The sequence below is a fragment of the Desmodus rotundus genome, chromosome 8 (assembly GCF_022682495.2).
Source record: "Desmodus rotundus isolate HL8 chromosome 8, HLdesRot8A.1, whole genome shotgun sequence".
NCBI lineage: Eukaryota > Metazoa > Chordata > Mammalia > Chiroptera > Phyllostomidae > Desmodus > Desmodus rotundus.
Window position 1 is genome coordinate 123,905,584 of NC_071394.1, and position 13,728 is coordinate 123,919,311.

Genomic DNA, 13,728 nt, shown 5'->3' on the forward strand with positions numbered 1-13,728 from the left:
GGGAAGCAGAGGCAGCTTCTCAGAGGACACAATGGCTAGAAGGAATCTTGAAGAAGGGGTAGCAGTTAGGCAGGCAGGCAGGAGTGGGCTGGGAGCTGGGCAAGTGGGTGGGGTGTGAGGCAGCAGGACCTTTAGTTCAGCATGGGGGTTGGATGGGGGCCAGTGTGGGGCCAAGGGCCATAATCCCGATGTCCCTTATTCTGCAGAATCATGAAAGGGATGTGATGGGGTCAGAAAGATGCATCCGTCCCCCTTCAGCCGAGTGGAGGGTAGGCAGGAGCAGGAACCGGGGGTGGGAGGAGGCAGGAGACCAGTGAGAAGAAGGAGCATCTTTTCAGGATCTGGAAGTCAGGGTGCTCAGCCAGAAGGAAACAGTTACATGAATAAATTCTGGTACCACCAGCCTTTGAGCCAACATGAGAAAATGCTTATGAGATAATCAGCAAAAAGCAGGATTAAAAGCTGCATATACAAACAACCTTTAAAAAATACACAAAAATACAGAGAGAATGACAAGAACAGATCTCCCTGGGTGGTGGTCTTGGGTAGATTTTTAGTTTTATCTTTATCCAAATAGCAAAAATGTAAGCTTTCATAATAAAGAAAATGGTAAAAGTGTACTTTTCACCAGCGACCAAGATGCTAGTTACCCCAGTTGGGAAGGGGCAGGGGCGCTTCACTGTAACTAGGGGGGGGCAGATGCCAGTGAGAAAGGGCAGCTATTTATTGAAGGAGGAGCTGGGGCTCGCTCCATAGAGCCTTGGGCTTTCTTGGATGTTAGCAAACTCTTTCGCAGGGTGGATCTACACCTTGGAAGGAAGATGCTTCCTGGCACCTACCTGTTGCAGTGACTCTGGTCACCTGCATCCCTCCTGATATCACAGGAAGTGGGATGGGGAGGGTCTGAGGGGAAAATGAAGTGATCGTTATTGAGACAAAAACAGCAAGTGTGCATGCAGTGGCTGCCAGCTACTCAGTGTGCAGGGGACTGAGACATTAGCGTGGGTGTTAACTCGTCTGAGGCAATCAGGCGACCAGACCCATGGCCCAGCCCGATGGTGTGTCTCAGTCAGGGCATGGACACTTGGAGCCGGAAAATTCCCCAGATCTTCTGCGAGAACATTTCACCCACACATCTCACCTGCACACAAGTCACGAATGCACACACCTTGCAAAACTGCTTGACAAACTTGTACAGAAAAGCAGGAGAGGAAAATACAGGTCGTATCCCTGTTTACAACAAGTTTGGGGCAAACATGTTAAGCTGTAAAGACAGCTGAGAGGGGACTGTGGGACTAGGGGGAGATTAATTATCGGCCACCAGGAGATTCCCTCCGAAAGGCACCTCTAGCCGCCCAGGTAAAAGGGACTCATCTTGCTCCCAGGACAGAGAGGTTTGGGTGCCTGTGACTCTGCCCAGGTGTTTCCTGTCAAGGGTGTGCCCTAGAGCGGCAGCATTCCCAGCTCTGGTTTTTATTGTGTTTTTGGTTTGTTCTGTTTTTGCTTTGTTTTCCGTCTCTTCCTTCATCCTGTTTCCCAGGGAGCCCTGGAGGAGCAGCTGGCCCTGACTGGGGATGGCGCCTATAATGCACACTTTGGGGAGAGCATGGCCAGCCTGGGTGACCTCGACGACGACGGGTTCCCAGGTCGGTGAGCAGTGAGCGAGGGCCGCCTTCCACCTTTGCCCCCTACCCCCACCTCCTCCCCACGTGATGCACTCCTGGATCTACCTGCCTGCCCAGAAGTCCCATCAACGTACACTGGGGAGAGAGGATACCCAGCAGAGATGTTCTCTGTGCAAATGCTCGGGCCGAGCTCTGAGCCCAGCGGAGTTTTCCTTCTGCACAGCCCCTTCCCGTCCAGCTCGTGCTGAGCTGTGGGACTGTGGTGCCGGTGAACCTTGGGGCCCGTCCACTGGGGCTTTATGGCAGCGAAGCTTGCAGCATCCCCCTCCCGGCACAGACACTCTGGTTCCTGTCTCTGGCGCTCCACAGTGCTCTGTTGTGTGGTCAGTGAAATAGTAAGGCGAGAATTTGACGTGCTCTCCCCTGGTGGTGGCAGCATGCTGGACTGACTTTTGAATATGTCAAGTGTCAGCGCACGGGGATACCTGAGGGACCATTCTGTCTTGCTTTTCTCTCTGGTCTGTTCAGTGGCCCCGCCCCTCCCTGCAGAGGCAGGATTCAGGCCTCTGGATCTGTTGGAGCCCTGTCACTCGGAGGGGTGGCTCAGGGACAGCTCTGGCCTCAGGTCAGGCCTCTAAGCTGCTTTGATGCCCTCCCACCACCAGCCAGAGAGGGCTTTGTTCAGAGAGACCGGATCTCCAGTGGACGTCATGTGGGTGGGTGCACGCCCCTCACCCTGACCTCACTTCTGCAGACACAGGACTTTCGTTAGATGCAAAGGGCAAGAAGTGAGGAAGAGCTAGGATTTGTTCCAGAAGGTGTCATCGGGGTGTGAGAATAATGCTGATTTTGTGTGTGTGTGTGTGTGTGTGTGTGTGTGTGTGTGTGTGTGTGTGTGTGGAGTGCCGTTTTAGACAATTTCCTTATCCAGGAATAGACTTGACGTCCTCTATGCAATACCATTGTCTATAGAATTCCCCTCTCTGACAGACGGAGATGAGGCCAAGGGCTTTATATTTGTATTCCTTTATTGGATGGTTCAATGATTTTTTTTCCCCCTAGCAGAATGATCTGGGCACTTCCTGGAGCCAAGCTCTTCTTGGCTTCTAGTATTTTCTTCCTACTTTTTTCTCTTTTCTTTTTTAAGGGTCTTTTTAAAAATAGTTTATTTGCTTATTTTTAGACAGAGGGGAAGGGAGAGAGAAGGCGAGGGAGAGAACATCAATCTGTGGTTGTCTCTCATGCGCCCCCTCCTGGGGACCTGGCCTGCAACCCAGGCATGTGCCCTGACTGGGAATCGAACTGGTGACTCTTTGGTTTGCAGTCCAGCACTCAATCCTCTGAGCCACACCAGCTAGGGCTCTTCCTACTCTTTTCTGCTGAGAGATTAATGCCTAATATGATGCTTGAACAACCTACAACCAGGACCGTTCTGGCAGGGAGGGACTCAGATGTGATGGCGGGAATTAGGCAATCTGCTGTGACATTGTTCTGCGTGGCTGTTCCAACCACAGCTGTTTTTCTCCCCTCAGATGTGGCCATTGGTGCACCCAAGGAGGATGACTTCTCGGGGGCGGTCTACATCTATCACGGTGACGCCGGTGGGATCGTCCCTCAGTATTCAATGGTAACGGGTGTGAGAGTGACATGGTCACTGTTTGCTCACACATTCATTTGACTTTCTCTGTGCCACACGCTGGGGTACAGAGGGTGGCCTTACCACCCTCTAGTGAAGGACACAGATACTCGATAGTGCTTGTGAAATACGAAAGCACGTGGAGGCTCTGGAGTTGGTTCGCATTCAGGGATGCATTCTGCCTGCAAAACATAGTATCCAAGTTCTTACTGAGAGTGAGAGCTGTTTATTTAAGAAGAGGCTTTTTTTTTCTTTTTTGGTTATTCCTTGGTCAACCATCTTTGCTAAGTCAAAGGAATTCATCGTAAAATATATTCTAGAAAGACCGTGGTCCTTGGAGGAGGGGTCTGAAAGCCACCCCAGGGCTACTGTCATATTGGGCACTGAAATGAGAAGCTGATTAAGCTCTGGTCTTGTGCCCTAGACTTGGGACGTGGAAGTGGTGAGTTCAGTTTTTTGTCACGTCAGCTTGGTGTTCAAACTTGCTGATGGTGTCGAGCCCAGCCCCTGGGAAAAAAGGAAGTCACGCTCTCCGCAGAAGCACCGTCAGGACATTTGCGGGTGTCTGTGTCTCCAGTGGCACAGGCCCGCGTCTCTCTCCCAGTGGGTCAGCGACAAACAGGGACGGAGCGCAAGTGGAGACGTCTCGCCTCAGCAAGGATTGATTTTCAAGCACTTAGCCTGTGCTTCCTCCTTCCTAGTCACGCGTGTCTCATATCTTGATTGTTGCTAAGGAGACACAATGTTTAACCGTGTCTTGTTCTTACAAAGTGTTCTCTAAATGTCCCATAAAATGAAATAGTAGTGAAGCACCAAAACCTATTCACACACTAAAGTTTCAAGGTAAGAAAAAAAAAGGAACTTTTTTATAAGTTGGGTTTTAGAGGCGCTCCATAACTGCAAGTTCAGCTGATACATTCATAATTGACCTGCTGCTGCAGATAGAAGCTGGCTAATTAGGGGTTGAGGGTCATTGCCAGTAGAGATTCGGGTCCCCTCGGTGCCGGGCGTCCTGCTTCGCCGAGTGACTCCAAGAGGCACGTGCTGAGCGGAGGGACTGCTTCGTAAGAGCCTGCTCTGCCCTCTTCTTACCTTTGATCCTCATAACAGCCACGTGAGATGGGCACTACTGTTACCCACCTTCTATTCATGAGGTGGCTGTGGCCCAGGCAGGTTTAATGCGCCCAAGGCCACCAGCCAGTACGTTGCACTAGGGCCATTGAACTGCCAGTGTGACTCCCAAACCTTTTTTCATAACCACTGTCCTCAACGGCATGTCGGAGAGAGGAACACTCGGGGAAGCCCCACTGGAAAACCTGGAATATGAGAACTTCCTTTGCGGGGGCATGTACATACTCCAAGGGGCCTTTATCTGCATGGATCCTCCCCTTTTCATGAGGAATGAACAGTTAATGGTGGGAATGAGCTCCTAGGGGATTTGGCTGATGTGACAGGAGGAAGAGGGTTTCAGTCACAGTTGGGGGTCATATCCATGTCACAAGGGCTGCCGCTCTCGTCTGTGCCAGGGATGCTGTTCCCAGTGTGGCAAGTGACAGTTCTTCCCCATCACCCTTCAACTCATTCCTCTTGAGTTCCCCTTGAAAAGCGTTGATTTACGATCCTTGCGTGCCTTTCTGTTTGAGAGCCCTCAGGGCACATCACACTGGCCCCTGTGATCTTTCTCCTGCCAAGCCCCGTCCTGGGGCACCCGTTGGGGTCACTCTCCACGCATCCTCCTGGAAGCTTGTTCTGGGACCTCGGAAGCTATCACACAGGGAGGCAACCTGTGAGGGCCCCGCCTCCTGCCCGCCCGCAGCCCTTCAGTGTTTTTTGTTTTGTTGCTGGGTGGAATCCTGCCGGCAACCGGGGTATAAATTCTGTGGTTAGCGTGGTGTCTTCAGTAGGAAGCCGGGATCAGCAGCTGGACCCATCCGGCCCTTGTCAGCATGCTGGCTCGTTAACTTTGACAAAGAGAAGTAGTTTGGGGCTCCTAAAAAAAATAACTATGATTATACTTTTCCAAGCTGCTAATATGTATGTGATAAGCTCAGTGCTTTAAAAGGGGGAAAAAAAAAAATCCTTTCACGACAGATTGTTCAGGGCCCAGGTCAGGACAGAGCGGGCATTGTGTGGGTGAGCTCGAGGCGGAAATCAGAAACAACTCCGGGCAAGGGGATCGCTTTTCTTTGGCCCGGGTTGGTATTATTTCTACTGGATAAATTGTGAGATCAGAGTCAAGTTCTTCCACACTGCTCTTTAACTCATTCCCCTTTCTCCAGTTCACCACGAGAAGTGTTGATTTTAAGAGCCTTGTGTGCCTCCCTCGATTGGGGAGCCCTCGGGGCACGTCATGGCGGCCCCTGTGATCTCTCCTCTGCCATGAGGACACCGCCAATAAACCTGGTCAAGCGGAGCTTTTCCAAGGCTCCTGGTTTTCATTTAGAGTTATTAGTACCGAGCAGACTTATCTGCCAGGCTTTATGGCATAATGGCCTGCAGATGTCTGTGGGATAACTTAAGCCTGCCTTGCCACCCCCAGATGGACCACCCCTCCACTCTTCCCCCTCGTCCCAGCCACAGCAGACCTTAGAAATGCAAACCCAGGGCAAGCTGCTGCTCACGTTGTTGGACTTCAGAGCCAAGAGGGTCTGCTTCAAGATGTGGCTTTTACGAAATACACAGGCACACACGCATGCTTGTTTAGACAGCCATGTGGGACGCGGGCTCTGCCTGTTAGCAGGCAACATTTCTTAAGTGTTTCCTACAGTGTTCCGATGTGTACGTTGGTGCTTGCACATTTCCTGTTGGATGGCTTCTCGGAAGATGCCAAGTGGAGGGTGATTTGTAGTTACCGGCTGCTGGGGGGGGCTCTGAATGTCCCTGGCGTCTCCATCTGTAGATCCCTGTGGAAACTGCCCCCCTCCCCAGCTGCGCGACTTCTCTGGAGGATGACTTAGCAAGGAAAGGGTAAGGAAAGGCAGTCCAAAGCGAGCCCCTGGATATCTGTAAACTCGGTTCTGTCGAGGATTTCGCTGTATGGCACGAAAACAAAGCACTTTTCTTATCATCCACAATGAGGGTGTTACAGACTAAGCTTCCACGAGAAGCCCGTGTAGGCAAAGGAAGGGAGGACAGGTCCAATCCCGGAAGACAGGACTTTCTGATGCAGGGAGCTTGGTATGTGTGTGAGGAACTGAGCCACCCAAATGTCGATGTCCGGTGAAGGCTGCTTGTAGGGGAGATGGTCTCGAACCCATGCGGCTTGGGTTAGCATCTGTTGAACGTAATGATGAATAGAAGTACAGATGCTAGTGTGCCCCGTGATGGTCGGGCTGTGAACTCCGAGTGGCTGGTTGAGAGCTTCCCTTCAGGGAGGTGGGGGGTGGCTTCAGCTCACTTTTTTGGGTTCCCTACAGTGAATGGAAGGCTCAGGACCATGGAGTTAGTTCTAGATTTATGAAGTCAAACTATTTCATCCTATCCAAGAAGCTCAGGAGCCTATAGACCTGGCTGGCCCGATGGGCAAGCTGTTGCCCCGTGGCTGTCTCGTCCATCTAGGAGTGCTGACTGCCTGTCCGCCTAGGGCAGGGGTGTCAAACTCATTTTCACCAGGGGCCACATCAGCCTCGCGGTTGCCTTCAAAGGGCCAAATGTAATTTTAGGACTGTATAGATGTAACTGCTCCATAACTAGGGGCAAGGAGCTTGGTACTGCCACCGGATACAAACTAGGTGCCTGGTTGGATAAAACAAGGTGGAGGCCGGATTCAGCCCACGGGCCTTGTGTGTGCCACCTGTGACCTAGGGAAAGGCTCTAATGTGTGCCTCTTAGAAGTGGAGAGATACGTGTTTAGTACGTATTTGGGTAGGGTGCTATAAGGGAAAGAATGTTCTTAGAATTTCAGCCAGCTATACCTGGGTAAAAACAAACAGAGCCTTCATTAGAAATGGAAGATAAACTTTATCCACTTCAAACTTTATTCAACATGTCAAAACATTAACACGCCAGTCTAGGGAGGTTAGTGCTGAACTTAGAAAAAAATTTAAATGATGGCATGTGGCTTAGGCAAGTGATAATAAAGGAGTGTATGGTCTTCAGCTGCCTGCCAAAGATGCGCCCCCCCCCCCCACCCTCCCTGATCCAATGAGGACTACATTTTTTTTCTTTCAACAAAGTCAAGACCAAGTGTCCTACGGAAGCTGGGCTAATGTAGTCACAGGTTCTCAATTGGGACTGTGCTCCTTTCTGGTGACTCAGTTTCCCCATGGTCTGTTTCAGAAACTGTCGGGGCGGAAGATCAGCCCAGTTCTGCGGATGTTTGGGCAGTCCATATCAGGAGGCATCGATATGGATGGAAATGGCTATCCTGGTAAGCTGCTTCTCTTCGAAGGCAGACAAGATAAACGAAGGAAAGTGCACGAGGCAGGGTCATTTCCAATCTGGTTAAGCAGTGGCTACATCTATTCAGGGTTAGGAAAACTCACGCAGTAGGAGGGAGTATTTTGCCTGGTGTTTGGCTTTAGGGTGAAAATGCAGAAGTTTCTTTTTGGGTTTTTAAAATGATGTACTTGGAAGGGTTGAAGCACGAGGTGGGTGGATTTGACAGCGATTTCTGTGGCAGCAAGTCTTTCTAACGAAGGAAAAAAGTGCTGTCCACATCTTAAATGATAGGGAGTGAAACCTTATGTTCTCTTGATACTATTTAACCACAGCCAGACGTGCTTCTTACACTTCTTAACGCTCGAGAGGGAAAAAGGAGCTGAGTAGCGTCCCTCCCCTTGCAAGAAACTTATATTGAAACATTGTGAGCAAAAGGAAAACCACTGATGGACGAAGCAGACCTTCGCCATTCAAGGCTTGTGTTCAGGGTTGATACCTCGTGGTGGTTGAGGCCAATGGAATAAAAATGCACGATGTCAAACCTCAATCCCAAGCGATTCAGGCATTTGAAGGGGATGGGATGGGAAGAGGGAAGGACATAGAGATAAGAATAGTAAAAATCCAAAATCATCATGGAATTCAGAAAAAAATTTCTTGTAACTTTAGGTCATTTTGGTATCTATCTTGAGAAAATATTTCTTTCCACTTATGCCTTGGGATGATTTGGGAAAACTAATGAAATTCTGTAGGACGGCACCAAATTCTGTAGGTTCTTGTAGACAGAGAAGTTTTGAGCATCCTTTTAACTTTACAGAGCTGGGAGGAATGGGAATGAAAAAGGGTCGGTGTGGACGTTTTGTCCCTCTAGACCCTCACGGGTCTTTTTGAGTGGGAGAAAGCAGTTCCCCTTGTCCCTGGCAATTTGTGGCCATTCCTAACTAATACCTAACATTGGTTTAGCACTTGAATACATGCCAAATGCTTCCACATGTGCTGGGCATCTTACAATAACCCCAACAGGTAGGTGGAGATGGGGGTGTTCCCCCCTCCCCTCCCACTTTATAGCCAAGGATATTGAGCCTCAGAGAACTTCAGGGACGGGCCAGAGACCACACTGTGGTACACAAGGACCCAGGCTGCTTCTCTGTAAATGCAGGGTGAGCAGGTATGTTAATACTTCATGATGAACCTCAATTTATCTCACATTTTTCATAAGAGAAATGGCAAATTTATCAGGTTCTTTTATTTTCAAACATTCAATCAATTCAAAAAGACTGTTGGGAAGTAACGAAATGAACAAGCACACCCAAGTGCAGAAATGGTAGCAGCGCTACGGTTCATACTATTCACGGTTTTGATCTTTGTTTTTCCCTAAGGAGGGTGTCGTATACACAGATGTAGCGATTCAGACTCTCTTGGATTTAGATGCTGGGTTCTGCCGAGTAGTAATGGGAACCCCAGGGCTAAGGGGCTTCTGTTACATGGGAAGAAAGGCAGAGAGCTATTGGGAGAGTGACTACTTCCAAAATTCCAGTTATTTAGAGTAAACATTGCCGGCTAACACTTGTGTTCTGGTTTGTAGTTTACCAAGTATCCTCTGAATGAAATATCTGATTTACTATATTACATTTAGTGCATATTTAACACATTTCATAATAGTTTAATACACACTGAGTAAATGTTTTCTGATTAAAAAAACCCTGAAATGTTACCGGCTTTTGAAGAGGACACGGGATACTTGTCTCCGTTTCCCCTGTGCAGACAAGGATGCTGGGCGACGCGGAGGTCCCAGAGAGTGAGGGGGGCAGTGGAAACTGTGATGCACACGTTCCACAGAACTCGGGGCTCTGTCCAAGAGTGTCCCTCTCTCTCATTCACTGATGTCCAAAAGAAACACGACGTGGGCCACATGTGCCATTGAAAACATTCTAGCAACCACGTAGGGAAAAAAGCAGGTGAAATTGATTTTCATAGTGTTTTATTTAGCCCAGTGTGTCCAATATATTGCCATTTTAACATAAAGTCAGTATAAAGATTGAGGAGATAGCTCGTGTTCTCTCGTGCCGGGTCTTTGAGACCGGTCTGTATTTTACACTCACAGCACATTTCCATTGAGACTGGCCGCACTGCAGGGGCTCAGCAGCCACGTCTGCTGACTGGCTGCCGTGTGGGGCCGCGTGGCTCTGACTCTCGCAGCCTCAGTGTGCAGCCCAGAGGGTGGCTGTCGGGTCCCTGACCGTGGCTTGGAGTACCTTGGGGGAGAGGGGGATGGGCTTCAGCCAGTTTCTGAATCTGTACACTTCTGGTTTTCAGATGTAACTGTTGGAGCCTTCATGTCCGACAGTGTGGTTCTTCTAAGGTGAGAATCGTCTCTCTTGCTTCTTGGATTACATTCTTTATGGGTGAGGGGTGGAATTTGGTGGTGGGGGGTGGCACAGGGGGGTCATTCACTGTTAGTCAGCAGTTACCTCTGTCCTGTCCCTTGCAGGCGGAGGTGCTTCGTAAGTGGGAATGCTACCTTTCTTCTTAAAATTATTTTTTTCAAAAGATCTTATTTATTTGTAGAGAGGAAGGGAGGGAGAAAGAGGGAGGGAAAAATCTGTGTGTGGTTGCCTCTCATGGGCCCCCTTCTAGGGACCTAGTCCCCAACCCAGGCATGTGCCCTGACTGGGAATTGAACCAGCAACCCTTTGGTTTGCAGGCTGGCACTCAATCCACTGAACCACACCAGGCAGGGCCCTTCCCTTTTTTATTAATTTGAGAGAGAGAAAGAGAAACATCCATTTGTTGTTCCACTTATTTATTCATTCATTGGTTGATTTTTGTATGTGCCCTGACTGGGAATTGAACCCACAACCTTGGCATATAGGGATGCTGCTCTAACCAACTGTACTATCCGGCCAAGGCCAATGCTACCTTTTGTATTATTCTCTATCCCAGGGTTTCCAGCTGGTGGGCCTCCAGAGGCTCACAGGTGTGAGATGATAGCATCCTTGGAGCTTCTAGGCAGAGTTTGGGTGTCCTGGGCCCTACGGGTTTTTGCTTTCTGCCGTGAACAACCCCTTTCATTAATGTGCTGTCACATACTATCATTTTCTGTGGGTGCCATGGCACTCAGAGGCCCTGGGGAGCACTGTCCGGCCCCACATCTTCACTCCACACCCTGAATCTTCCCCTCCCCACCTCGTCAGTCCCCACTCCCCAGGGACTGGGAGCCTTCTGCCCCTGGGGCAGCCCGTCTTTTCCTAGTGACAGCAGAGCCGAGGGCTGTGAGCTCGGGCCCAGTGCTCGCTGGAGCCCAGCAGCCTAAATCTCTTACAAAGGCCAGTGGGCTGCCATCCCACCCAGGAACCATCTCCAAGTATTTCTGTCCGTATGAGTCAGAGGAGGCAGAATTACACTTTGGAGTGGGAGCCAACTCTTAGGTTTTGTTAATAACCTGATGGCAGAACTTTCTAAAATAGGCTAGTACGACCTCGGAGCTGGAAGGGATCCCAGAGGCCATGTAGTTCCACACCCCGGGCCCTTCTCCTTCAGCAGTGCCTTTCCCCCAGTCTTGGCGGCAGGGCCGCTAGCCTCTTCGTGACCGACCGGGGGGCCCTGTGGGTCGGGGCTCAGTAGCCGCTGAGGGGATCAGTAACCCCCAGGGAACTCCTGATGTTCAGTTGTCGAGGAGGCAGAGTACGCTGCAGGTTAAGAGAGTAAACCCTGGGGCCGGTGGCCTAGGCTGCAGCAAGCCTGACTCTGCCCTTAGGACGTGAGTCTCTGGCGTCTCTTTCAGGAGTCTCTCCTCTTAAACAAGGTCGTGGTGCTGACCTCATGGGGGCCTCAGGAGAGCTCAGTGAATTAGTCCATGTAAAATGCAGAGAACAGAGCGGGACTTAAGTGCTCGAGGAAGGCGAGCCGTTCTGACATGAAATAGGTTAAACTTGCCTCCCTCAAATTCTGCTTCTTGGTCCCCTGCCTTCTACGTAGCAGCCCCCAAATCTGAAGGTGGAACTTGTGTCCTAGTCAGGCCCTCGCTGACAGGAAGTGCGGCAGACCAGAAAAGGGAGGAGGGCCGGCAGCCAGCACAACTGTGCTTGCACTTGAAACAACCTCGCTTGCTCTGGCCAGGCGGCCCTGTTGGTTGGGGCATCGTCCCGTACACCAAAATGTCACGGGTTCGATCCCTGGTCGGGGCACGTGCCTAGGTTGTGGGTTTGGTCTCTAGTTGGGGCGTGTATGAGTGGCAGCTGGTCGATGTTTGTTTCTCTCTGGCATCGATGTTCCTCTGCCTCTTTCCCCCACTCCCTTCCCCTGTCTGTAAAGTCAATAAGCATGTCCTCTGGTGAGGATTAAAAAAAACCAAAACATCAGGCTCTTCTTTCCCTTTTTTTTTTTAGATTTTATTAATTTATTCTTAGAGGGGAAAGGAGGGAGAGAGAGAGGGAGAGAAATATTAGTGTGTGAAACATTGATGGGTTGCCTCTTTCATGTCCCTGACTGGGGACCTAGCCCGCAACCCAGGTATATGCCCTGACCAGGAATCGAACTGGAGACCTTTTGGTTTGCTGGACGATGCCCAACACACCAGTCAGGGCAACTCCTCATTCTTAAGTATCCTCAGGTCAAGAGTCCACAGGGGTGCAGGTTGAACCTGAGCTCGGGGAAAACCTTACTGACAGTGGAGCAGATAGCTTCAGGGCAGGCTTGGTAGGCAAGCACCTGCTCCTGGGCTTCAGGTTCTTTATCTGCCCACGCATCACTGCCCTGTGAGCAGCACCGACCCGAAAAAGCCCAGAGTCAGGGGAGCAGCACCACGTCAGGGTGCGTCCTGACTGGTTTCCTTACTCACCTGGCTCGGCCCTGTCGGCCATCAGGAAGAAGTGCGCCAGCCACCCACTTCTTCAAAATAAACTCTTGCAAACGTGTGCGTCGCTGTCCTGAGGTGCCCCTCTGCTTCCATCTCAGAGGCTGGCACCTTTGCAGGTGGCACTATGAAAGCTGGCCTCCCGCCCGCCAGGAGGGTGGGTCAGGCCGGCTCTGCCCTCAGGAAGTTTGTTCCCTCAGATTAGCCTGGGGGGCAGGCCCTGTGCTGGGGTGATAGGCGCCTGGTGTGATGCCATTGAAAGTCAAAGGAAGTGGTCCGAGAGGCCTGTGAAAGATTTCTGGGCTTTTCCTGGTCCAAAAACAATACTTGGAGTTGGAACAAAAAGGTTTGAGGGAACTGATGTTGGAGGGAGATGTGCTTTGGGAAGGTTCTGGTGGGTCATGTCAGAGGGTTCTGTTTTCACAGCCCTCATCGTTGTGTCTGGGCCTCTCGCTTCTGCTTCCTGTTCACCTCGCCTTCTGCAGACCTCTGCCCTGAGAGGAGGGACCAGGCATCCCAGGTGGCCCCTGGGATGATGGCAGGGGCTGGGCTTGTCTTCAGTACAATGACCAGGACACAGGACCCACGCTGGACAGGGTGTGGCTCTCCCGGGGTGGGGGGAAGACCCTCTCTCCCTGGTACCTCTCTGTCTGGTGAAACTTTGGACTTCCCTTTGGTTTTTATTTTTAATTTTTAATTAATTAATTAGTTAATTAATTAATTAGTTAATTAATTTTTATCCTCACCCGAGGACATGCCCGTTGATTTTAGAGGAAGGGGAAGGAAAGGGGGGAGAGAGAGAGGGAGAGAAACATTGATTGTGCTCCGACTGGGAGCAAACCCCTGCAACCTGGGCATGCGCCCCGACTGAGAATCTATCCCGTGACCCTTCGGTTTATGGATGATGCTCTAACCAGCTGAGCCACACTGGCCAGGGCTCTCCTGTGGTTTTTAATCTGTTGGCCTGTAGTAAAGTTGGCACCCTTTTAACAAGGGCTTTTGAAAAGTTATTGTTCTGAGAACATCAGGGTGAATTTGCCAGGATCCCGGTCACTGGGGGGCTGCAGACTAGCGGGGCAGGTTTGGAAATATGAGGTCTGTCCGGAAAAAGTCCAGCCATTGTTAATATGAGAACGGTTTGCGTGACACAGAGGTAACCGGGCAGCTAAGGAGAGTGGACTGGAATGCGCGTGTGCGAACAATAACAGCTGCGCTGTGCTAGTCAGTGGGGCCCG

General features: G+C 50.6%; 1 protein-coding gene across 1 annotated transcript in view; it reads left to right on the forward strand.

Annotated features, from left to right (window-relative positions):
- Nucleotides 1-13,728, forward strand: part of ITGA9 (integrin subunit alpha 9) — a 301,990-nt gene that overhangs the window by 64,457 nt on the left and 223,805 nt on the right. The window contains exons 10-13 of the mRNA XM_053929726.2: nucleotides 1,541-1,646; nucleotides 3,158-3,252; nucleotides 7,540-7,630; nucleotides 9,955-10,000. Of these exons, the coding sequence (XP_053785701.1) occupies nucleotides 1,541-1,646; nucleotides 3,158-3,252; nucleotides 7,540-7,630; nucleotides 9,955-10,000 (338 nt within the window). The remainder of the gene's footprint in view (nucleotides 1-1,540; nucleotides 1,647-3,157; nucleotides 3,253-7,539; nucleotides 7,631-9,954; nucleotides 10,001-13,728) is intronic.